At 35.9% G+C, this 27,399-nt stretch overlaps 1 protein-coding gene across 1 annotated transcript in view; it reads right to left on the bottom strand.

Moving 5' to 3' along the window:
* Window positions 1–27,399, bottom strand: part of DNAJC27 (DnaJ heat shock protein family (Hsp40) member C27) — a 62,547-nt gene that overhangs the window by 31,578 nt on the left and 3,570 nt on the right. The window contains exons 2-3 of the mRNA XM_044663766.1: window positions 18,770–18,852; window positions 12,218–12,287 (exon numbers count right to left, since the gene is read on the bottom strand). Coding sequence (XP_044519701.1) covers window positions 12,218–12,287; window positions 18,770–18,852 — 153 coding nt within the window. The remainder of the gene's footprint in view (window positions 1–12,217; window positions 12,288–18,769; window positions 18,853–27,399) is intronic.

The following is a 27,399-nucleotide window of genomic DNA, read 5'->3' as shown; positions in this document are numbered from 1 at the left end:
ATTGCCCACCCTTACCAATCTTCCACCTATGAGACAATACACTGAAGTACAAGGGTTTAAAAAAAATAAAAAAATAAAAAAAATTTAAATAATTGAACTGATAACTAAGAATTTAAAAAATTTGAGCTAATAATCAGAGAAATACAAATTTAAACAACTGAGATATCATCCTCTACCCATCAAATTGACAAAGATGAAAAAGTTCATTTTTTGTGTGATTATATGGAAAAATGGGTATTAATTCACTGTTAATCAAACCCTGAATTAGTCTCTTCTTAAGCAATTCTGAATTATACAATGAAAGTTACCAAAATATTCATACCCTTTAACCCAATAATTCTACTACTCGGTTTCTATCCTGAGGTAACATAGGAAGAAAAGATCAATTTATACATACATACATACATACATATATATATATACATATATATATATATATATATATATATATATATATATTAGAAACCCTTACCTACCATCTTAAGAGTCAATACTCTTAAGTGTATTGACTCCAAGGCAGAAGAGTGGTAAGGACTAGGCAATGGAGGTTAAGTGACTTGTCCAGGGTCACATAGCTAGGAAGTGTCTGAGGCCAGATTTGAACTCAGGACCTCCCAGCTCTAGGCCTAACTCTCAATCCACTGAGCCACTCAGCTGCCCCCTACCAAAATATTTTTTAAAACACAATCTACAAAAAATAAATAATGGGAAAGAAACTATGTGCTCATTGATTAGGGAACAATTCAAGAGGAAAGAATGCTGAATCTGGAATCAAAGGACTTGGGCTAAATTGTGCCTTTAATGCTTTCTACCTACATGATTTAATCTTATGGGACTCAATTTCTTCATCTGCAAAATGAGACTGCTGGAATAGAAGACTTCTGGGATTCCCATAAAACAGCAATGAAATATGATTGTGCCAAAATATCATAGCACAAGTATGAAAAATCCAAAGAAACATGAGAAGACATATAGAGTGATACAAAGTAAAAAAAAAAATCTGTTCAATGCCCACAACTATGTAAATATGACACAAAATTCAGGAAAAATATAATAGTTTACAGCTATATGATCTTTTATCAATCAATCAACAAGAAATGATTAAGCATGTACTCTGTGCCAGGCACTGTATTAGGTACTCAGGGTTAACATCCACAGTCTTCTTTTTTTTTTTTTATAAGCAGCAAGAAACAAAAGTATAGAGTTATATGCATGATGATTCACAATCACTTTTTTGCATTGTTTCACATAAAATTTTCAGGAATTACATATTTTATTTTTTAATGAAATTATTATTAATTTAAAATTGTCATAGATGGCTATGAAGTTAGCAAAATTTTTCCATGGTAAACAGCTTATCTTTTCTTGCTTTGTTAGTTTATAAAGCAGAATCCCCACAAGAACCTGGCGAGGTATAAGTAATCATCAAGTATATCTCCTTAGAAAAAGAAACCAAACCTCAGTCACTTAGTTCAGGGTCATTTGTTAAGGAGGTTCAAAGCCAGAACTTCAAATCTACTATCTTCAAGTCAAGTGTTCTTTTTGCTGCTTCTCTGGCACATTACTTTAAATAGTGTTTATCTTCAATAGCTTTCCATAAAATATATGAACAGACGATAGACAAGTTATTTCCATCTTAGAGATTTATAGTATTCTTCAATCATGTCTCATGAATACCTAAAATTAATATTTTATATACAACATGGCACTGGAGTGACCAATGGCTTCCTTGTGTAGCTCTTTACATTAATGCATGGCTGAAGTTAAGTTTGGACAGGCATGGGAAGACTTCTGGGTTCCAAGGCAAAGAAGAAGGACCAGTTGCCCAGGGGACAACATGCACAATGATGGAAATGAAAACCCTAAAATTTAGATTATATGCAACCAGTCTTGGCTCCAGGTGATCAATAATAAAACATACTTCATCTCCACTTAGCAGAAAGATGCTGGCCGGTGAAGTATGGAATGTTGCATTTACTGTTAGCTGGTGTTGGGAGCCACTCAGAGAAATAGGGTCTTTTAATAGGATATTTTATCTGGACCCCATCAAAATCAACATAGTTTTGGCAAAGCCCTGCGCTGGTTTTTGTGGCCTGAAAATCAGGCCACAGAATGGATGACTTATCCGAAAAATTTGACCCCTCTCTGTGGCTCCTTTTATTATTGAAAGTATATTAATCTAGTTTTTTAGGATAGCCTCGAGTTTTATAGAAAGCCTCTAAGTACTGTATAGTAAACCAGCATTTAATGAGTTAACAGCCTTTTTCCTTAGCAGAGAACAGTTGAAGTTGTTTTTTATCTCTTCTCCCTGCTTCAGATGTCCCAGGGACACTACAGGGCAAATCCAGGCAAATTCCGCTCTCACTTAGGTACTTTCCAATGACAAAATACATCCCACAATCTTAAAGGCTTATTCTTTAGCATACTTTTTGAAGTATGGAAGCTCTTTTACTAAAATAAAACTTAGATACGTTAAGACTCATTCTTTAAGCTTGGATCTTTCTCATCTGGCATAATCTACATGAGAGAAATTTTTTGTAAGCTATATACCAATCATGAGGTAATTCTTTAACTTCCGGTGTTTCTAAACAGCTGTGATTTCAATTGTACTTTGTAAGAAACTGTTCTTGGAAAAAATTATAAAATAAAGAAAGCTCAGAGACTATTTGGAGCAGTCATGAGCTAAAGTATTAGCTTGGTGGCTCTTTCAATTTTCTGTTTCGTTCTTATCATCCAACGCCATTTAAAGCCATTCAAATCCCTGTTAATATAGAGCTGGCTCTCTATAAACTGGCTTTGATTAACTGTTTTTCTTTGTATAAAATGCAGTTTTATGGCAAGATTATCAGGAAGTGACTAAAGTTTAGGTTTTTTAAAGGCAATAGTAAGACTTTTTAAAAAAATAAAATTAATTGAATTACCAGTAAGTTAAGTGAGATATCATGAAATAGTAGCTAAAGAACCCATCTCAAAGCCAGGAAAATGTCTTTTTAGGTTCAAAATCCTACCTTTGACAACATCTTAACTAGGTAACCCTACCTAACCCCTCTTAGTTGCAAAGAAGGCACGTAAGGCATTTCTTCTTTCAGGAGCTTCCTACCCCACTGAAATCATAGATTCGGTCCTCATTCCTATCAGTAAATTACAGAGCAAGAAAAAGAGGAAAGGGCCTCTACTTTGCAAGATTTAAAGTTGGGGCTTTTGATTCAATAAGAGAGTTATAAAGTAATATTGTGGTCACTGATTTTAAAATACTATAGCTTAAGTCAAAATGATATTTAGCAGCTTTTATTTACAAAGTAGAAGAAAGAGTGTAAATGGGAAATGTAGATAAAGAGACAGATTCTTTTTTTTTAAACATTTATTAATATTCACTTTTAACATGGTTACATGATTCATGCTCCTACTTTCCCCTTCACCCCCCACACTCCCCCTACCCATGGCCAATGCACATTTCCACTGGTTTTGTCATGTGTCCTTGATCAAGACCTATTTCCAAATTGTTGTTAGTTGCATTGGTGTGGTAGTTTCGAGTCTACATCTGTTACGATTAAAAATGATAAATACTGATATAATAATATAAATTAGTATTTTAATTAAAGCCATGGCCATGCTGGTAAAATATATATAAGACCGCGCCTGTAAGTATTCAAACTGCCTCCACCATTTTACCTTTTGTACCTTCACGGCCTGTTAGCTCAGAGAGAGCTTACTTTCGATTCTCCTCCCATTTAAACTGTCCTATGTGTGGTGACGCCCAAAGAACCAGAACCGGAAACCCGTTGGACCACAGGAAATGTAGTTTGATAGTTCCCACATGTCCATAGAAAATATATATATACTTTTAAATGTCATCTCTCAAATTCCAATTATACACATCCCCAATCATGTCCGCCTCAACCCATGCGTTCAAGCAATTGTTTTTCTTATATGTTTCCTCTCAAAGAGATTCTTAACAAGCCTACCAGCCCTAGGAGCTTCTTTAGCGAAGTGAAGTCCTTTGCAGCACCCTGGCAGGAGGCTTCCTCAGGTCTCCATCTCTGTGTGGAGTCTTCAGCCAGAAGTCCACCAGTACAGCCTCCTCTATAGCCTGCAAGCCTAACACAGGATCCAAGGAAAGAGTCTCCTCCAAAGCCAAGGCAGGAATCTCCGGAACCAATCTCTCCAAACACCAGGAAAGAAATGGTAGAAGGCCATCCTCTCCAGCCCATGTTGGTCTCTTTTATACCCCATTTTCCACGGCATTTCCTGCCTTCCCACCTTCTTCACAGAAAGCAATTGCAGTCTTTCAATTTCAAGGGCAGTCCCCTTGGAGGTGAGAATTTTTGACTTGTGACCTCTCTTACTTAAGTGTTAAGTAGGGTTGTTTTGAGTCTTGATTGAGTTAAAAGTTGCTGATTGATTTCATTAAAATAGGCAAAGAGAGATAATTCTATCTTCACAACTTATATGCAAAAAATACCACTCATGCCATTTCTAGGAAAAAAAACATTTTAACCTCAAGCTTGGTAGGCTTACTGCAGTTTGTTATTCACAAAAGCAAGCCTGAGGAATGAAACCAGAATATAAATCTCTAAAATCGGAGAGGAGGAAACTCTAGCTTTGTAAAAGAGAATTCTTTATTCTATTGTCTATCCTGAGTTAACACTAACTTAAGTACCTCACTAGATTGTGAAGACAGGATTAACTCTCCTTTGTCCACCTTCTGATTGAGTCAACATAGACCTGAACCAGGTGGAAGAGCTGCAAACTACTTAGTGAATTCACACCCTCAGAAACTCAATCAGCCAGGATGAGTATTTGACTCTCCAGAAGATGAATTTTAGGAAATTCACACCTTTAGATGAGAACTTAACCTTCAGAAAGTGAGAACTTAACCTTCAGAAGGTAAGAAGGTCAATCCCACAGACACTGCCCCCCTGGGCAGTACTAGACAATTTAGTCATTGAAGAAGCTTTGCTGGAGACTGCAGCTTGGATCATGGGCTCCAATTGGAGCTTGGCTTCAACTTAGACTCTGACTCCTGGACTACTTCATTAGGTGAGTGAAAGGCTGACTCCTTCCTAGTTTCCTAAGAGACTAGCTTCCATCTTGGAGGAAGCCACATAGTTACTCACTACTGGCCCTCCTGGCTGAGGACTAGTATAGGTATTTTCTCTAACCTCTTTTACATATCTCTACTTTATTATTTCTCCTCTATTTTTGTAAATAAATTTCTGAATTGAGATAGAGTAAATATTGGCGACCACATAATTTCAAAAAATTATTGTCCAACCATTAATTTTCACCTTTACAGCTTGCAGACCAGGCCTAGGTATCAGGTTAATTTAATTTGGCTTATTATACTTATCTAAAGTTGAACATCTGTCAGAAAGTGCTAACTCTATCACTAAAGCTGATCAATTAAACTGAATGCATATTTGAAAGCTGGTGAACAAAAAGACATGGTACCCAAATTCTCTGAGGAGGTCTCTCCCTTGACAATTCCCCTCAGGTAACATTCTAAATATGGCTTCTTAAGACATAAGGCAGATGACCAGAAATAAGTGCTTAGTAAGTGATTTGGATAATATAGTAGAAGTGAAGAAACTATTATAGGAAGTAAAGACATTGTAAGGGAAGACTCAGTGTTTAGTTAGACAACCTAAACTATCAGAGACAGAGACTGAGACAAGCAGAGGACTGATAGGGTTATTGCAGATGATAAGTCTTGATGTATATTAGGGAATGCTAGCTTGAGACTAGGTAGAGGGAGAGTAGTTTTGACTTTTAAGAAGGAAAATACTTCATGAAATAAGGGCTTCATTGGCTGGAAATGTTAGCTAGAAATAGCAATCTAGGCCACTAGATTGAAACAGACTGGTGGGTGTTTAAGGATTTAAGGAATTTCTACTGATTTTGTAATTCTATAACACTGTTCTCTCTAATGTCTACTCCTACCTGACTGAATGTTCCTTCTCTGACAAATCTCCATTCAAATCCCATTCCCTAATCATGAGTATCGCAGATGATCTCTCTTTTCTTTCTACCCCAAATCTTTAAGAGATAATGTTCCCATGGATTCAGGTATCATCTCCATGCTGACAATGAAGGCTACACATAGCTCAAATCTCAACTTAACTTCAGTCCTGCATCACCAGCTACTTTTCAAAAATATTCACATGGATGTTCCATCAGACCTCCTATGCAGCAAGGCCAAAAAAAAAAGTAAGTTATCATCTTTCTCCCTAAACCTATTCTTCTTCCAACTGCTATTTCAGTTGAGAGTTCTTCCATTCTCCTGGTCAGCCAGGCTCATAACTCAGAATTTTTGAGTCTTTTCTCTCCATCAACCCCTACATCCAACCAGTTGTAAAGCCCTGAGAACTGTAACACAATCTCTCTTATCTTTCCTTTCCCTTTCTCTTCACTTCCTCAGTCACTACTCTTATTTTGAGTCCATATAACTACACATTTGGACTTTTGCTATGGTTTCCCAATTTAATATCCAATCTGTCCCAGATCTGACTATGCCATTCCATGAATCAAAAGCCTTTAGTGACTTCTTAATGCTTCTAAGATTAGTTTTTTTCAAAATCTTTACCTCACATCTTAGAATCAATACTGTTTATTGGTTCCAAGGCAGAAGAGCAGTAAAGGCTAAGCAATGTGGGTTATGACTTGCCCAAGGTCACACAGCTGGGAAATGTCTAAGGCCAGATTTGAACCTAGGATCTTCTGTCTCTAGGCCTAACTTTCTATCCACTGAGTCACTCAGCTTCCCCCTCTAAGATTAAATATTAACTCCTCACTATGACACTGAAGAGGCCTCACAATCTGGCTCCACAAATCTTAGTAGTCATCATTCTTTAAAAAAAAATTTACTGCTATATTTTGTTTTGACATAACAAACATTTCCTAGCAAACATCCAAAATAAACGCCTCCACAAAGTAGATGCCCCAAAGAAAGCTAAACAAAACCACCAACCAGTGTGACTGTGACTATCATACATTCTACTTCTGTGATTTACCAATTGTTCAGAGAGGGAGTGTTCAGTGTGGGAGGCCAATAAGAGAAACAAAGTCTCAAGTAGATATTTTTATCTGGACCCCATCAAAAGATCAATGTAGCCTGATCTTTTCTTCCTATTTTGACCTTTTCAGCTCTAAATCAGAACCAGACCGGATGGGTTATCTAAGATAAAAATCTTGACTCCTCTTTTGACTCCTTTTCTGATCCAAACCTTTTCTTATTGAGAAACATTATAGTCTTATTGGAATACTTTAAGTTCTTAGCAAACCAGCAGTCAAGAGGTTAACATTTTTCTTCCTTGGTCAGGAGTTAATATGAGCTACTTGAGCTCATAGCTGCTTTTTAGACAGTTAAGGCCAAAGACACCTCAAAACCAGCAGGGGCTTTCTGCCCTAGAAAAATATTCCCAGACTTAGCTTACTGGTAATAAGGCATCTAGAATTCTAGCCTGATGTTTTATCTTCACCTTGAAAACTCTGAAGCCTCTTTGTGTTGTCTAAGTTGTAATTGCAATTTCTGCGTAGCTGTAAAACTTTCTCTGTGCTTTTGGGTGAAAGGAAGCTTTAATTTCATATATAATAAACTTGTGACTCCATGGTACCTTGGAGTAACTTTGAGCTATTAAGTCATTGCTTCTGCTCTGTTTCGTTCTTTATCTTCTGACAACCACCCTGGGCCACTCAGAAAATCCCTGGTTTATAGAGCTGGCTCTCTATAAGGAAGGTCATATACAGTGGCTTTGATAGTATGGTGCCCAGATTACCAAAATGGATCTGACCAGGGTTTATTGCCTTCATTTGTACTGTTACAGTAACAGAGAGTTTTCTTTTGACTCTACTTTCTCAGTCAGTATCAGTTCATACAAATATTTTCATGTTTCCCTGAATGCTTCACATTCATCATTCATATGCCACTCATATAATGTATTTTGCTCAGCTATTATCTAATCATCAAACAAATATTTTATTTCCAGCTTTTGTTATTACAAAAAATAATGCTGGCACATTTTGAAATAGTAAATAAGTAGATGCCCATTGAATAGGGAAATAACAAATAAGCTGTAGCACATGAATGTAATATGACTACACCATAAAAAATGCTAAATATGAAGAATTCAGAGCAGCATACTTATACAAATTGATCCAATGAAAAATCAGAAAAATAAAAATAAAATGATAATAAAAAGCACAAAACTGTAATAAATAAGAACTAAACTTGACTCCAGAGAAGAAATAAGAAAATGCTTCTTCCATGGAATGCCATCTTATCTTCTCTAATGAGAAAGGACAATGAGTATAAAATACTGAATATACAGTCTGACATGTCTATTATATTGGTTGATATTGCTGAACTATTTTTTCTTTTTTTGATTCAAAGCATGAATCCAGGGGTAAGGGAGGAGGAAGGGATAGACTTGGAAATGAAAGTGATGTAAAAATTAATGAAATCACTAAAAATGTTAAAATAAAAATAAATATTGCTCTTAATATTTTTGTACATAATAATTTTTTTTGCTTTTAATAAGCATTCTTGAGTTATGGTCCCAATAGTAGGATCTCTTGAATAAAAAGAGATGAACAATTATGCAATTAATTGTTCTTATATAATTCCAAATTCTTTTCCAGAAGAGTTGAACTATTTCCCTACTGCACCAGAACTGGATTAGTGTCCCTCTTTTCCCATAACCCTTACTAGATGAATCTTATCTTTTATCATCTTTGCTACATTTATAGGTGAGATTTCAGGGATATTTTTCTTTGTATGTCTCTGACTATTAATGATTTTGAACAACTTTTCTAGATTAATGCTGTTAAATTATTTTATTATTTGATGGTTTATAGTATTTCTATTTAAAACAAGTTCATATTCTCTGATTGCTTGTCTCTTGGGAAATGGCTCTTAATCTTCTAGATTTTACTGTAGAACAAAATCAGAAACAGAGTTCTGAAGTTGATAAGACTTTATTTTTATTGTCCCTGTGGAGTTCCACTTTGTCTGTGGAACAAAGAAGGGAATCACAAGAAATGATAAGAATTGTAAATAAAATGGAAACCTCTGCACAGGGGAATGGCCTCACAACTGTGGTATATAAACATAATGGTTGTAGTGCAGAGAGAGGGGGTCCATGACAGTTTTTTCAAGCTTTGGCTGAGTTCTGAAATCAATTAGGAGTTTAGAATCTTGAAGGAGAGTTTCAGTTGGTTTGGGGATCTTGTGGAGAGAGAGTCAGACCAGCTGAGCTGCTCCCTTGCCTATCTGAAGAATTGAAAATTTTGCCTAGCTTTGGAATATTTATTTAAGAATTGTTAGTTTAGATAAACCCTTCCTTCCCTTACCTTAAATGTCTGTGGAGTGAATAAGGAGAGTAAATTAGAGAGTAGTTCAAGTCTGTGAGGGGTTTAACTATAATTTGGCAGTATTTTATATAAAGAAGTTAGTTAGTCATCATCTTATTCCCTTTAGATTTCAAAGATCACCTTGAGAGCTGAGTTAAGGCAGGACCTTGCTCAAACCCCATCTCTGCCTCCCTTCCCCCACCTGAGGTTTCTTTAAACAACTGTTAGGGCTTCCTTAATCCACTTTCCTGACAAATCAACCTGAAAAGACAATAAACCCTTTTGTGTTTCAACAGACCTGTTAGTTACTTTGTCAGTTAATTAGTAAGAGAGGGAAGAAGAGAAAAAGAACCAACATACTTGGGGCTTGAAGGGAAGCCCGGGTATCCATCTTGAAGGAAGGTGTAACTTCAAGACAAGTCCCTTCCTGTGAAATTAACTAAAGCCTGTAGTTAATTTCAGTTCAGTCTATTTCCCTCAGTTTGTCTTTAGTCTAAGTCCTGGTCTATAAGCCCTGCTGTCTTTGCCTGTTTGGATTAATTCATCCTCTCCCTTTGTTCCCTTCAGTGTTATACTCTCTGACTTCAGCCCCATATTATATCCTGAATCTCCCTATTCCAGCCTACCTGCAACCCATATTACTTACCTAGCAAGTCCCTGACAACCTCCCTTCAAAATCCCTTTTTACCACACGCCTTTCCCAAATTCTCCTCATTAACATGGTATACTATTTTGCTCCAAGAAATATTAGGAATATGAAGAAATATGAGAAGGCTTGTATAAACTAAGAAGCAAAATGGCAAGTCAAAAAGATTCAGGTACAAATCTTGTTTCAGGTTATTAGTTATATATGATCCTATCAACAATCCTGGGCATCACTTAAATTCTCTTTAAGTTTCAGATTCCTTGTAAAATGGGAATAATACTTATATTTCTCACCTGACAGGGTTGTCATGAGGCTTAAAGGAGACATATTTGGGGATAGGTAGATGACTCAGTAGATTAAGAGCCAGGCCTAGAAATGGGAAGTTGTGGGTTCAAATCTGGCCTCGAATATTTCCTAGCTGTGTGATCCTGAACAAGTCACTTAAAACCCATTGCCTATCCCTTACCACTCTTCTGCCTTGGAATCAAGATTCAGTATTAATTCTAAGATGAAAGGTAAAGGCTTTTTTTAAAAAAAGAGATGTATTTTTAGAGTTTTGCAAACCTTAAGGCACTATACAAATGCCAATAATTATTATTATTAACTGACACAGAATTAGGTAGAATGAGAAGATAGACACAAACTATAAGAGAAGAGTAGTCCTATATCCCTAAAAGGCACCATTCCAGCCCAGCCCAAATCAACAAATCTTGTGTTTCTACCAATCAGCCCTAAGTAGCTATGAACTTTAATAGTACCCTCCCTACTCAACTCCATTCTCAGACTTATTTCTCCTCTCTCCTCTCTTGCCCAGCCCAGCCCTTAAACAGTGTATTTTCCTTTTAGTGCTATAAATTTTTTATGCTTCTTTTAACTCAATCCAGATAATAATATTGTTTGTAAGAGTCGTTCTCTTTGCATCTTGTTTGAATGACTTTCACCTGAGGTATTCTGATCTCAAGCAATACTAGGTCTCTTCCTTTCTTCTCTCAGTCATTTTTCACTTTAAAATGTTAGGTAAGGGCAGCTGGGTAGCTCAGTGGATTGAGAGTCAGGCCTAGAGACGGGAAGTCTTAGGTTCAAATCCAGCCTCAGACACTTCCCAGCTGTGTGACCCTGGACAAGTCACTTGACCTCCATTGCCCACCCTTACCACTCTTCCACCAAGGAGCCAATACACAGAAGTTAAGGGTTTAAAAATGTAAAAAAATAAAAATAAAATAAAATAAAAATAAAATGTTAGGTAGGTTTAATTTATTACTTCCATTTTTTACATTTTTTTTTTGGCATCTATATTTCTGGAACATCCCAGGTCCTCTTACTCCAGAGACAGTGTATTCTTCTCTAATGTAGGAATATGCTCCATGGAGGAGAGATAGAATCATTTTGAACTCAGAAATCTGGAAAGCTGGGGTAAGGGAAACCAATAGTGTTGCTTTAGTTTCTTACTGAGAGAGAACTCACAAAGACAACTTGGGGCATAACTCAGGAAAGGTCAATTCAGCACCCTGCTACGAAGGAAAGCTTAAAACTCATGATTCAGATTACTGACTTCCTAAGACTCAGCATGAATTTGACTATCTTGAAACATGTATAATATTTTGAGAGTTAAGAACAAATAAGAAAGGCAATAAAAATATCCAGTTTGTCTATTTATAACAGAACCAATGAACCTATTACTAACCCTAGTTTAAAGGATGGTATAAGAAACCTAAACAAGTATTTATAATCAGATTATAGCTCATGGGACAAAGGACGAACATAATTTAGGTCTCCCTAGCTCAACCTATGCAGTATAAATATGGCTTGTATTTTTGCTACAACTTGATTTTTGCTGGCTCTCCCCCATGTCTGGAATGTTCTCTCTTCTTACTTTTGCCTCCTGGCTTCCTTCAAAATTCAGCTCAGTTCCCCCATTCTAGAGCAGACCTTTCCTGTTCACCCTTTCCTACCCACCTTATTGGCAATGCCTTCATCTGAAGAATACCTGTTATTTGCATTTTAAGTTATATGTACAGTTATCTGTAAAATGTCTCCTCTATTAGAGTATGAGCTCCTTGAGAGCAGAGATGTTGTTTTTGCTTTTCTTTGTATCCCAAACATTGAATACAGTGTCTGGAACATAGTAAGCATTAATAGGTGATTAATGCCTAGCTAAAAAACAAAAACCCCACATTTATGATAGTGTATGAAAAGTTTTATCAGAAAACTTTCATTTCTTACCTCATAGAAGAATGGATGTCCAGCCATATCAAAGATGTTAACTTTGATTTCTCTGTCTTTGATGTATACTCTGAAATGTCCAAATGGAGATAATTTCAAAAGAGGCCAAAGTATGCATGTCGCATTAATAGGACTGTTTAATTTGCATGTCATTTATTAAAAATTTTAATTACTTTATTTTAATTTTTTAAAAGTCTAGTTCTCCCTATCTCACCTGTGCTAGGAATTCAAGAGCTACTTGCAATCTTATACAGAGTGACTTGGGGGCTTTAACATGCTTATTTTCCTATCCAGGCCAGTTAGGACTTCCTTAGGCAACCTCCTCCTTTTTTGGAGCTAAGCAAATTAATACCAAAGTCTGAGCAGACACCAATTAGGCTTAGCCTACTATGGCTGAAAACTCCCAAGCTCAAGAAATCCATCAGTCTCAATTTCTTCAGTATCAGAGATTTTAGGTATGTACAACTACTCCTGGCTACTGTGTAAATAGAATTAGCTCGATCCCATTAATAGTCAAAAATCTACTCAACCCAGGCGTGCTAATGATGTCACTCTCACCTCCCTTAGTGGGGAGGGGAGACGAGTTACCCACACGTGACAATAAGTAACAAATCAAGAATAAGGGACTGCCCTTTGGGCAGTCCAAATCAATGTAGAAACTGCCATTTGTCCATTTGAATTAGAGGTGGACCACAGGAAGTGATGAAAGACACTATCTCTTTAAGTAAGTTAGTGAACTTCCTGTGGGGGCAGTTGCCCTCTCGAACTGGAAGAAGCATCTCCTGAGACCACAGACAGATTACGCTCTATATTGTCACGTGGGTAAGTTAGGCTGACTTCCTTGGCCTAGCTGGGCCAATTCTAAACTCTGCCTATCTGGCTGTTGGGCCCTGTGGCTTACAGCTTCATTATTAAGCTTATAACCTTCTTCTCTCTCCGTCCAGGCCTTTGGCCTGGACTAGCCTCTCTCCTTTTTCTCTTTATTCCTACTTTTTAACCTACCAGACTGTAAATAAACTCTTCAACCCAATGCTGACTTGGGTCTGATTTAATTATGGAATCAACCTAAATTGTTGATTCCTGGCGGCCACATATTTTAATAAATATTTATAAATACCTAAATTTTCATTCTTACACTATTTATACATTTTCAAAAGTCAAAATTATTATTACTATTTTTAAACCCTTACTTCCCATCATAGAATCAATACTAAATATTGGTTCCAAGGCAGAAGAGTGGTAAGGGCTAGGCAATGGGGGTTAAGTGACTTGCCCAGGGTCACACAGCTGGGAAGTGTCTGAGGACATATTTGGATCTAGGACCTCCTATATCTGAACCTGGCTCTCAATCCACTGAGCCACCTATCTTGCCCCCCCAATATTATCTTTAAAAGTGCATCATATTAGAGGGCAGCTGGGTGGCCCAGTGGATTGAGAGCCAGGCCTAGAGATGGGAGGTCCTAGGTTCAAATCTGGCCTCAGACACTTCCCAGCTGTGTGACCCTGGGCAAGTCACTTACCCCCCATTGCCTAGCCCTTACTACTCTTCTGCCTTGGAGCCAATACACAGTATTGACTCCAAGACAGAAGGTAAGGGTTTAAAAAAAAAAAGTGCATCATATTACTAAGTATGGAAGAACATTTCATACCATATACAAAGAAAAGCTCCAAATGGGTATATGGCTCTGGCATAAACAAATCTGAGGATCAAGAAAGAAATTACCTGTAAGATCTACCTATGGGGTTCATAACCAAAAAGAGATAGACAGAATCAAAGGAGGTAAAATGGGCAACTTTAATTACATAAAATTTGAAGTTTTTATATTAACAAAACCAATGATGCAGCTAAAATTGGAAGAGAAATAGGAAATTGAGGGGAAATTTTTGGTAATGAAATACTATTGAGCTATAAGAAATGACAAAAGGCACCATTTCAGAAAAACCTAGGAAGACTTATATGAACTGATGGAAAGTGAAGTGAATGGAACCAGTAGAATAGTGTACAATAACAACATTATGGTAAAGGTAAACATCTTAGAAAAACTTTTAGGACTCTGATTAATGTAATGATCAATGATAATTCCAGAGGTCTCAAGATGAAATATGCTATCTACCTCCTAAAAGATTCAGTGTATTCCTAATGGATTCAGTGCATATTTGAGACATGATTTGGGACATGGCCAATAGGACCAAATTTATTTTGTTTGACTAAACAGAGATTTTGTTTTTCTTTCTTTCTCAGTGGAGAAGAGGGGTTAGGAAATGGGAGAGAAGATAAATTCTCATCTACAGGGAAAAATTTTTGTTTAAAAAAATTTGTCACATTACATTTCTCTTAAAAAGAAAAACAAATATCTATATATTTTTTTAATTTCCAAGAAAGCCTAAGAGCCATTGTTCTTTAGTATTGTTTTTAAAACACAGTGACATTTAAAATTTATAAAGCACTTCTGGGTCATGGAGGAAGACTTTGTGCCAAACACATAAAATATATTACCCTCAAATACTCAGCTGTTATAAAGTACTCTATACACAAAATATACACGCTTTTACAATAGCAATATCAAAGCTAAACTATTAGTAAAGTCTGTGAGACAAATAATTAACTGGGTAAGCAATCTGTACTTGTGAAATGACATTTAATGAAAATTAATTATTTTTTTTCTAAGGTATCCTGTGCTTTTTCTTGGCCCTTGGGAAATTTATTACCCAAACAAGTTAATTGTATCCTTAAATTGTGCCTTAACTATATCCTTAATATTATGGGTCCTGGTTACCAGTGATATTTAGAATCACTAATTTGGAGCAATTCTGACCATTAATACAACTTGTGTTGATCTCATCAAAACTAAATTCTAAAGGAAGCAACTTTCTATTTATAATCTCCCAAATCCTCTGGCCCTTTCCTGACAGTGTATGCTACACTGCTATCTCTAAATCAGCCTTTCCCCAAGAGAATGAATCAAATCCCCAAATGAATGAAACAACCAGTTTTGTTTTGTTTTTGTTCTCCCTTTTTTTTTTGGTTGAATGTCTTTCAGATATCCAAAACTAATGTGGAAGAGAACAAAAAGACAAAAGAATTATAAAACATAATCTTACCAATGAGGAACAGTAAAATGCAACAGTGTTCAGCAGATAAATAGGTAGATTAAAGAAAGGAACAAGTCACAGCTTTTGCTAATAGTATCATGGAAGTGGTGTTCCTCCTTGACTACACTGGTAGTAGCAATTATAGAGAACAGTTACATACTGGTATGTATATAATGAAGACTAGAAGAAATATATATTACCCACAGTCTTGCTAATCTGTATCAAAAGGGCTTAAAAGTGAAAACATAAGAGAACTGGACTGTTACTGAGTAAGATTATTAAATAAAGTTACCCATATATACCCACCACACCAGGTAAAGAAAGTATTCCAATCTATGAAGAATATGAGTGGAAAAGTAGAATAATTCACATGAAATAATAGCCAAGAAGTCTCAGTTTCAGATGTCTATACACAAATGCACAGAACATAGGCACTTAATAGGTGAATTAGAAACTTTAATGTAAGAAGAAAAGTTCAACCTCATAGTTATCACTGATGTTTGCTAGACTCATGGCTAGACTTCAGCTAAAAAGGATGAAATAGCAAAAAGTGACAATGGAATATCATTAAACCAGGAAGGTATATTACTGTGAAGGAATCCACAAGTTTAAATGGATACCTGATAAAGTCCAATGCATGGAGAAAAGCAAATTTTAAATAAGAGCAGACTAGAAAAGGACAGAGATAAATATGGGAATAAAATCACAAACCAAACAAAGGGCCATGATAAGGATAGCAAATTATATAGTGCTTTTCATGCCAAGCTGCTTCCTGAAATTTTTATCATCATATAGTCCTTTTTTCTTTTTCTATTTCTTTTCATATAGTCCTTTTCATGGTTTACCTTAGATTTCCTTTGACTCTTGTATTTGCATTTGGCAGTTCCTACACAACTATGGTTTTTGCCTCCAAAAATTAAAATTAAATTTTAATCTAAAAAATTCATTTTTGCCTCAGAAATTAAATTTAAAAGTTCTCTATTACATTAAAGATACATTCCCCTCCCTTTAGGATTATAGCCTTCGTAGCAAGCTTCTATCTTTTGTTCTTTGGAACATCGTATTCCAAGATTTCCTCTGATTTTTTGCAGATATTAGGTAATTTATGATACTGACTGTGGACATGGTTAATAAGTGTCTGAAGTTGTATTTGCACTCGGGTCTTCCTGGATCCAGACTTGGCAGTTTATCTCTTCTGCACCACCTAACATTCCTGAGACTTTTCCTTTTGTGTTTCTTATTTCGCTTTGTCTTCTAGTTCTAATAGAATTAGCAGTTTTCTTTTTGATTTTTTGAAATAATTGCTGAGGGTTTTTTTTTTTTGGTCATGGTTTTTAAGGAGTCCAGCAATTCTTAAATTATCTCTTTTTGAACTGTTTTTCAGGTCAGTTGTTTTAATAACCAATATCTCACCTTTTCTTTCTTTTTTTCAATCTTTTGATTTTCTTCTAATATTTTTTTGCATTCTCAAAGCCTTTCCTTTTTGGTCTATTCTAATTACAAAGGAATTCATTTATTCAGGCTTCTCCTTTTCCTATTACCTTCAGGCTTCTGGGATGACACAGACAAGAACTGCACAGTATGATAAGGTTTGGTAGATTGTACTCAGGAGAGGTAAAAATCCAAATCAAATAAGATTTCATTGAAGCACTAAATAAACATAAAATCAAAGTAATCTCTGGCCCTCTTACATGTACTCTTTCCCTAATTTCATTACTAATGGTACCACAGAGACACTCTCTTCCCAAACTACTGCTGCCAGTGTAGCCAAAGATGAATGGCCCATCATGGCACCATTAGCAGAGGCTACTTCTTTTCTTTCATCTACCTATTTTTCTACTGGGCATTGTTGTACCTTACTGTTTCTTGATAGAAAGGATCATGTTTTATAGTTCATCTACTAACACCTAGGAAACACTCAATTTTTAAAAAAAGCATCTAGTCCAATCCCCTCATTTCAATGAGAAAAATGAAGTATGGAGAAATGAATGCCTGACCTCACATTTCTATCTAATCTCTCAATCAACCAATCAAACAAACAATACCTATAAAGACCCTACTGAGTACCAAACAGTATTCTAGCTATTGGGAATACAAGCTCAAAGAATGATACCATCCATCTTCTCAAGTAGCTTCATATTTTCTAACTATAGTGTCACTCCTATTTCCATTACACTTGGCTGCCCCCTACCATCAAAGAATGTTTATTCTATTTGAGGATATCATGTAAGAGGCAAAAACGGGCTATAGGAATTATAAACAAATAAGAAGGAAGGGCATTTCTCCTGGGAGAAATCTTTAATCACTACTGAAATCCTCTTTGGATGGCTTATTGGGATGGGGAGATTACTTGGGTTTATGAAGATTTTATGGGGTAGGTCAAGCTCTTGCAGATCATATCAAATGAAAACAAGAAATATGGATCAAGTTGTTATGAAGTAAATATGTCTATTGTCTAAAGATCAATTAAACTAAGATTACTAAGATCCTAAGATCACTCAAAGGAAAGGTGAGCCATCAGATAATCAATACTTTTTTGGCCACAGTAACTCATGAAAATCATCTACCAAAGAGCTACCATATGTATTTTTTTTTTAAACCCTTGTACTTTGGTGTATTGTCTCATAGGTGGAAGAGTGGTAAGGGTGGGCAATGGGGGTCAAGTGACTTGCCCAGGGTCACACAGCTGGGAAGTGGCTGAGGCCGGGTTTGAACCTAGGACCTCCTGTCTCTAGGCCTGATTCTCACTCCACTGAGCTACCCAGCTGCCCCCCATATGTATTTTTAAAAGGAATACTCATGTCAATGAAATCAGAAAGCTTTAAGTATCAAATAAGAAATAATTATAAAGTTTTCCACATAGTAACAAAAATGCTCTGAAGATCCACCTGCTGAAAAGATAACATTATAGGAATATCTGGGGCTTCCTAAAAGGTTTCTTGAAAAGTTTTGCTTAACCACAGTATGCTTTTTCCTATAAGGACAAACTTTTATTTTGAGGCAAGGAGAGTTGAGTGGGTAGTAGATGGGTACAGTATTATCAAAAAAAGAAGAAAAAAAAATCACAAAAAAAATTAACAAGTTTTTAAATACACAGAAGTGAACAAAAAGAAGTTAAGTTCAGAAGAGAATATAGGCAATCAAGGCAGTATGGGTATCACTGTATTAAATTTAATATACACTTTGAAAAGTAACTGTAAAAATAATAAAATAAAAATTCACATGCAATCTTCTTTCTATTCTTTGTATATTTAAACCTTTGCCTTTACTATTTTTTTAAACTTCCTTCTGTCAATTTGGACAGTTCCTATAGATTTAGAATGAGCTTTTATTCCTATTTCATTCAATTATGTTACAATAGTTCCTTCTTTGAGAGTGAAATATATAATATTAAGTGCAAAGAAACAAAATTTCTGATTTCCTACACAATTTATAAGCTAAAAGAAATAATATACTCACTTTGTGACTCCATAGTCAATTCCTATTGTTGCTAGATATTTGGCCACAAATCTCTTCTCACAATAGCGTTTTATAATACAGCTCTAAAATGATAAAATACAAACATGTGGTAAATCTATAAATATATAAAAATGAAAATTCATTATGTACTATAAAAGAAGTTGATCTCAAAGGCAACAATAAAAATAATTGAAACAATCAAGAAATAAAGTGCTTACAACAAGAATGTTAAAGAAGAATTAAAAGAGCTTCTTTCCTGAATATTATTGAAATGACTTTTTTCCTAGAAAACTGGAATGCATAGCCAAGAAAAAATATAAATGTCTGGAAACAAACTTCCACAAGATAAAAATCTGCAGTGAAATGAGAAAGGGACATCTCATTTATATACAAGTGATTCAAAGTTCCTATAACTTAAAAACTTTTTAATTTAATAATCACTCTATTTCCCAAAGGATGAAGTTTGTAAAATTAAACACAGCAACGTAAAAGTCAATTAAAATTAATTTTAAAAAACAGAACAGAACTAATTCAAGAAGACAGAGAAATAGATTTTACCAGGCATCTGGGATATGGTCATTACTATAACTGAGCATTGAATTTCCTGACAACTGAGGCAGAAAGGGAAACATGATGAGTTATATAGCTCTTATTGTTTCATTAAAAAAAGTCATCAAGGTTGCCTGAATAATACTAATACTACCTATCTGAAGGGGATGTTTTTAGGATTAAATATTTTATACACGTACACGTAAATATTTTGTAACCTTAGAGCAGTAGGAATGTAAGCTATTAAGCTATTATTAGGGTAGAATCTGTTATTTAATACATGTTTACTCATTTAAAATGAATAAGCAAAAGCTTTTTACTGTTTTAGGAGTTAAATTATTAATAAGTTTTTAAAAACTCTATAAAGTGTGCTGTTGTTATTCTTAAATGAAGAGAACACTCCAAAAAGCTTTTACAAAGTTAAGATCAGGAAAGGGAGAAGGAGCTGGCCTTGTAACAAGGATAGAGAATAGAAAAGGCACTACTTACAGACTAATTATATATGATTTTATATATAGGTCCCTAGTGAGCTTCTTTGGAATGAATTGTCTTTCCCTCCCATTTCTCCTTATCAGAAGCCCAAGAGCTTAGACAGTTCTGTGACACAAGACCGAAAAAACTCTAAGAATTAAAGTTTATGGTACTACTGGTTGTTCTGCTATGGACAAGAAAATACCCACAATGGTTTGGGCTGCCAACCATATAGGCTCTGAAAAATAATGTTTTTATTTCTCCTTACTCTTATATCACTTATCAGCATAATGACTCCCAAAAGGGTGCTACAATCAGAAATAATAATAATTGGCAATGATTACAGCTTTACCTAAAATACAGAAAAAGCTTTATCTTTCACAGAATTTGTTTGGCTAAGGACTAGCACTCACATATAAAGCCTAAGTTTTGACTAAACATGGAAGATGAAATTTGAGAAGGAACATGGGTATTTATCTAGATAGGATCCTATTTAAAGTTTTTAGATCAATCTCTAGGTCTCTAGGGTCGATGTTTCCACTGTTACATGTAACTATGCATGATATAAAATATTTCTAGTTTCTGTCTTCAAAATAAGGAAGATTATATTTGGAGTTTTTGTATTCTTTGTTTGTTTTTGCTTTTCTTCAGTTTAAGTTTCATATAATGTTAGAACTAGGAGGGAGTTTAAAAGTCATCTTTTCCTGCTGCAAAACTACAGTGACTGGGAGTTATAGCCATGACAGTGGAATAAGAGAAAGCAATACCACTTGGTTATACCCACAAAAACTCTTAACAACAATCTAAGAACACCAGGCCAAGTAGAAATTGTAAAATGGAAGAAAAGACTATATAACAGTTCACCCTTCTACTTCCAGACCACTAATTCAATTTACAAAACTTGTAAAATTCAATTTTCCAGGGTAAGAACAATTGAATGAGAGTTGCTAAGATCATAGACTCAGTGCCCAGAGTTCTGAACCAGATCAAAAGCACAGAGATACCTGGAACTGATGTGGAACTAAGTCCTCACCCCCACCCCTCAGCTCTATTTCCAAGCTCAGTGCCCAACTCAGCTCCCAGAATTGATCACAGACATGATCCCACCTAGGACAGCACCACAAACATCTTCTAGAAGGGCCAGGATGAAAGGGTTCAGGCCCAAGAGCTCACTAGGCCAGCAATGCCAGATTGCTTAGAGCAAATTGCTAGGAAAATTACCAAATTTAACAAAACAAAAAGGGTTTTTATAAGATCAAGAAGACTTAAGACACAAACCCAGAAGAGGAGAATAACTCCAACATATCTCTAAGCAAAGTCTCAAAGAAAAGACAACTTGGGCTTTAAGTTCAATCAGAATTCTAGCAAGAAATGAAACCACAGAGTTCTGTTTATGTATTTGTTTGTTTTTTAAAGAGCTAAAAATTATTTCATAAATTAAATTAGAGCACCAAAGAAAATGACTGGAAAAGAAATGAGTTAATGAAAAAAAAAAGCATTTGAAAGAGAATTAACAACTTGGCCTAAGAAATATAAAAACTTATCCGAGCAAAAGAAAAGAGGGTAGACAGCAAAAATACTCTGATCAACATGATCAAAAATTCCAGAAGACAAATAATGAAATATATTGCCCATCTAATGACAGAGAGGTGATGGTCTCAAAACTCAAAAAAATTTTTTAGCTATGACCAATGAAGGAATTTGCTTTACTTGATTAAACATGATTGCAAAAGGGATTTTGTTTTTCTTTCAGTGTGGTGGAAGGGAGAAAAGGCAGATGTTCATTAATTGAAACAAATTTTTATTTAAAGAAAAACATTTTTTAAAAAAGGCCAGATCTCTTAGAACTCAGGGCAAAGTAAAAATAGAAGGAATCAAAGAGTGGAGAGTATATTCCAAAAGACATATAAACAAGAATAATTTACAAAGTAAACTGAGTATAATTTTACAGGAAAAATATGGATTTTTAATAAAATCGAGGGCTTCCATTCATGATGGAAAGACTAAAAATTAATCATAAACAATACACTACAAAGTAAAGAGAAACAAGAAATAAAGAGATATAAAAAGATAAATATAAGCAAGTAATCAGAAAAGATTTTAAAACAAAGTGGTTGAATTCTAATAAGAGAGGGAATGATACAAGCATCCACTAGGAAAAGCAAAGTTGTCAAAGGTCAGAGTCTAGGTAGTGGGCCCAAAAGTGGTTTTTGTTATGGTTTCATTATCTTAAAAGAAGAAAGGAAAGGTAGGAGATGAAGGGAATGGAAGGATATATTAGGGAAGAAAAAGGAAAACTGCCAGAGAACTTACTATCTCTCATAACTGGGGAGGACAACAAGTAGAAATTTATACATTTTAAACTGACAGATTCCAATAATTATTTCTCTGGAGGTAGATAACATTCTTTGTCTCTCAGAATTGTCCTGCATCTTTGTATTGCTGAAAGTAGCTAAGTCAATCACAGTTGATCATTCCACAATATTGCTGTCACATTTTCCTGGTTCTCCTTATTTCATTCTGCAACAGTTCATATCAGTCTTTCCAACTCTTTCTGAAATCATTCTGTTCATCATTCTTTACAGCACAACAGTATTCTATCACCATCATATACTACAATTTGTTCAGACATTCCTCAATTGTTGGACATCCCTTCAATTTCCAATTCTTTGCTACCGCAAAAAGAACAGCTATAAATATTTTTGTGCAAGTAGGTCTTTCCCCCCTTTTTAAAATCTCTTTGGGATACAGATCTAGTAGTGGTACTATTGGATTAAAGGGTTTACATTGTTTTATAGCTCTTTGGGCATAGTTCCAAATTGCCCTCCAGAATGGTTGGATCAGTTCACAAAGGCTGATGAAAAGCATATTCTAATATGCTACCTACCTCCTGACAGGGAGATAATGGACTAGATATACAGAGTAAGAAATCCATTTTTGAAGAAAGTCAATGTGAGAACATTTTCCCTAACTATGCATATTTGTTGCAGGGGCTTTTTTTTCTTTTTCCAATAAGTGGGAGTAGGGTGGGGGAAGAAGGCAGGTGTTAATTGAAAAATTATTTAATTTAATTTAAAAAATTATAATAAACAAGACTGCTCCCCAAAAAGAACAATGGGAAGACATCTCCCCAACTTCTTTGCAGAGGTGGGGTCCATGAATACAATAATATATATAATAACAGACTTTTTCAATATGTTGGTTAGTTCTACTTAACTTTTTCCCTTCTTTATTATAAGAGATGATTTTCTGAGAGGGACAGGGGAATGATACAGTAAAAAAAGGAGATGATATAAAAACAAAAGATATCAATAAAATTTTATTTTAAAAATGAAACCATCTGGTCCAAGGCCATCAATTTATTAAGGCCCAGAGAGGCAAAGTGATTTGCCCAAGGTCATACAGCCAGTTCCTAATAAAACTGGGACCAAGATCAAGATCTTTTTAATCCAGATCTTTAATCTTTTTAATTCACTTTATAATTATTAATTAAGGGCAAGACGTGAGCAAGAAAAAAAAAATTTTAACTAGTCTGCAGGAAATCTATTTTAACTGGTTTGGGACCTTAAGAGGCAAAAGGCAAAATCAAAAAAGATCATCTGTTCCCAAAAATCTCTTAACTATCAAATCTGATGACTTTTTCTCAGGCTTCATCCTTGTTGACTTCTCTGTAGCATTTTGACCACTCTGTTCCTCGGTATTCTTTCCTTTGTGGGTTTTTATGACCCAGTTTTCTCTTGGTCTCCTTACTATAGGCCTGAATACTCCTTTTCATTGTCTTTTATCAGATCATCTCCTATATTCTGCCCCTTAATTCTGGATGTAGCCAAGGCTCTAACTTGGACAGTAAAAATTATCAACACAAAATTTTTAAAAAGTTGAATAAGAATGGGTAACCAAAAAATGAAACCCAAGAAAGGTGATGAAAAGGCAAAAAAGCACTTTTAACACCCTCAAGTTATGATGCTTGAATTAACCATATTTCAGGACACTGAAAGAATTTGCAGGCATAATTGCTGAATCAATGTCTGTGATTGTTGAAAAACTGCAAAGAAGACTGCAGTCCTGAAAAAGGGCCAATGTCCTCATTTTCAAAAAGGAGGTGAATTATTCAGATTATGGTCCACTAATCTTGATGCTCATCCCTAGAAAACTTTTAGAATGAATCATTGAGGGCACCTAAGTGGCTCAGAGGATTGAGAGTCACGCCTGGAGATGGGGGGTCCTAGATTCAAATTTGACCTTAGTTACTTCCTAGCTCTGTGACCCTGGGCAAGTCACTTAACTCCCATTGCCTATTTCTTAAGGTTCTTCTGCTTTGGAACCAATACACAAGTATTGATTCTAAGACAGAATTATTGAATTATTGAAGGTTTTAAGAATTTGAAAACTTGAGAGCTGGTGATCATTTTAAATCAAGAACAAGTCATTTCAGACTAAATTCATCTTTTTTTTTTTACCGGATTATCATATCCTTAGATGAGATTTGTCAAAGTTAGTCATGAAAAGTATCTTATGGACAAAATGAAGAGGGATGAATGTTGAATGGATAGAGTACGGTTAGATTACAGATTCAGAACTGATTCAGTTACCAGTTATAAAAAGTAGTCATTAATAATAGATTAATGTCAGACGGGAGGCATGTCTCTAGTGAGGTGCAACAGGACTCTTTTTCAGCAATGTTTCCTTGTAATGAAGGTAACTATGGAATATTTATCATATTACAGATGACATAAAGCTATGTTACAATCTTAGTTTGCTTGCAATTGAGATTGTAATCCATTCAAACCTCCAGTTCCTTTCTACATGGATTATTTGCACTCTTCAAAGACTTGAGTATTCTGTTAAAGGGAATCCTGCTTCTGATAGAGGCTGAACTTGATAACTTCTGCGGTTTTTTAAACTCTCAGATATTATAATTTCATATTTTTATAGCTGAGGCATAATGAGGGATAAAAACTATAATAAAGAAATATAACAACTGAAATTCTTGAGAGGCAGTATTTCTAAATTTTAAGTTAATTTATTCATTAACATCTCAAGACAATGTAGCCAGTGTGATAATTGGATTAAGTCTACACTGCCCACCTTTAGATTTTATCACCAAAGGTAAGAACACCTCTAAATCTAGGAGGTCCATAACCCAAGTGTTCTAGAGTCAACTGACCTACCCCCTAGGCAGTCTTATGAGAATTGTCTATTGTGATTGGACATGCAAATTAGGAGGGAGGAACAGGAAGTGACACATAAGTGACCCCTTTAAAAGGAGAAGGTCCTCAGTCAGCTGAGGTCTTGGGTAGAAGACAGCATCTAGTGAGGCTGCGACTGGTGCGGTAAAGGGGACTTGAGGGAGCTTTTGCTGGTTTGTGACCAAGACTGTTCCATGTGGGTAAGTTAGGCTGACTCTCTTTCTCTTTCCTTGGCATTTCTGGAGGCTCTACCCTCAGGGAGGCCTCTCTTGCCTCTCTAATTGTAAAGGCCTTAAAGCTAGAAGCCTTGTTTAATTAACCTTTGTGCCCCAACTGCTGGGCCTCCAAATCCTTACCTGGTTGGAGCCTCTAGTCTGGGCCAGAGTTTCTCTCTCTCAATTCCTTACTTCAACCTTCCTAAATGTAAATAAAAGTCAATTTTGACTTGAGATTATTTCTTAATTGGGGAAATTTCCCCTGGCCACCACCTTTTAATATATTGAACCTATAAAACCCCTTTTCACCCCTTACACCAGTGAACTCCCTCCACAGTCTGAACAGACACCAAAGAGTGAGAGCAGGGCAAAAGAATGGGGCCCATGAAAGCAGGGCCAAGAGAAAGCTGCAAAAGAAAATGGGAATCTCTCAGGTAGGCCAATATATACCCCTTGTGACCTCACCACTCAGACTCTCCCCTGACATCCCAAGATATCTCTGATTCATCAATAGCCACTGAGAAGTAAGTACACCTAGAGACCCCAATTCCTCTCCCATGACTTCATCACAAGAAGAGGTGGATCTCAGGAGGACACCAACACACCCTTGCCTCCTCTCCAGATGGCTGGGTCACTCCAACATAACTGCTAAGACTCTTGGGTTCACTATTGCTCCCAGGAAGGACTTAATCCTTTTATCCTTAACAAAGATCTTAACAAAGGAAGAGAAGAGCAAGACAATTTCACAGGTTGGGAGAGAAACTGTAACTTGGAAGCTGGCTAACCTTTAAACCCTGAGGTTTAAGAAAGGATTCATATAAAAATTATTACAATTCAACATTATTTTTCCACAGGAAAGTAAGTCCTGATAGGGTAGAGTAGTAGGGTAAGTCAAAATGGAATCCAGAGGTTCATTTTAAAGTATGAAGCATTGATGGCAAGGGGAAGAGGAAGAAGAGCAGCCTGAGTAAAGTGGGGGAAAGAAGCATTCAGAGGGCATTAGAGCCCTGAGCTCCTGAGGAAAGAGAAAGAGGGTCCCAGAGAGGAAAGGGAGGTAAGAAGGGAGAGGTACTAGAGAGAGCCAACAGCTACTTCAAAATTTTGCCTTAGGATATGCCTGGTTTCTTTCATCATTCTCTTTCCAGTCCCTGCCTTCCTATAATACCCCTCCCCTTTCCATTCCAAACTTAGCTTAGTCTGGTCCCCAGCGGGCCTAGCCTAATTCTGTCTGAAGTGTCAAAGAAAGAGGTGAGAGAAGAGAAGAGCCAGGCAAAATGTAATGACGAAGGTGAAATTTGCCTGAGGAAATTTCACAAGGATGGGTGAAAAAATAAGATGTATACATTAAACTGAAGATTTGGACAAGGGCAACTTAGTGTGCAACTTGATGAAAATTATGCACCCACCACCACCACCAAAGTTTCCCCCTGCTTCATTTAGAGGATTCTCCTATCCCAGTCAAGCTCCCTAAGGAAATATGGAAATAAACAGGGAAAATTTCATTAATGATGTATAAGAAAAATTACTAAAACAGTATCAAATTAATCAGCAAGCACTTAGAAAGTGCCTACTAGGTGTTGTGGATACAAATATAAAAATGAAGCCATCTCTACCTTCAAGAAGGTTATAATGTCCTGGAGAGGGACCAGAAGAGAAATAGAGTCAAGAACATTTATTAAGTGCCTACTATTTGCTAATCACCATGTTAAATTCTGGGGATACCAAAAAAAAAAAAAAAAAAAAAAAGTAAAACTAGTCCTTGTTCTCAAAGAGCTCACACTGTTGTAATGGGAGAGATAACATGCAAACTGATACATACAAAAAAGATATATACAGGATAAATAAGAGATCAAGAGAGGGATAGCACTTGTATTAATGGGGATTACGAAAGGCTTTTTGTAAAAGGTGGGAATTTAGCTGGGACTTGAAGGAAACTAGAGAAGCCAGGAGACTGATGAAGAAAGGAGACTCTAGGCATGAGAAACAGCTAGTGGGAGATTGCCCTGTGTGAGTAACAAGGAGGCCAATATCAGAGTCACATTGAATGTGGAGAGAATTAAAATACAAGAAGATTGATCATCTTTTCCTCCAAATTAATCCCTCTTATAAGCTTCCTAATTACTATTTAGGATTCTCATTATCCTCCCAGTGGCCCAGGTTCGGAACCTCAGTGTCATCTTCAACTCATACTCTCATTCACCTCATA

The sequence above is a fragment of the Gracilinanus agilis genome, chromosome 2 (genome assembly GCF_016433145.1).
Source record: "Gracilinanus agilis isolate LMUSP501 chromosome 2, AgileGrace, whole genome shotgun sequence".
Lineage (NCBI taxonomy): Eukaryota > Metazoa > Chordata > Mammalia > Didelphimorphia > Didelphidae > Gracilinanus > Gracilinanus agilis.
The sequence above is the reverse complement of the archived record's forward strand: the minus strand, read 5'-3'. Positions and strand labels throughout refer to the sequence as shown.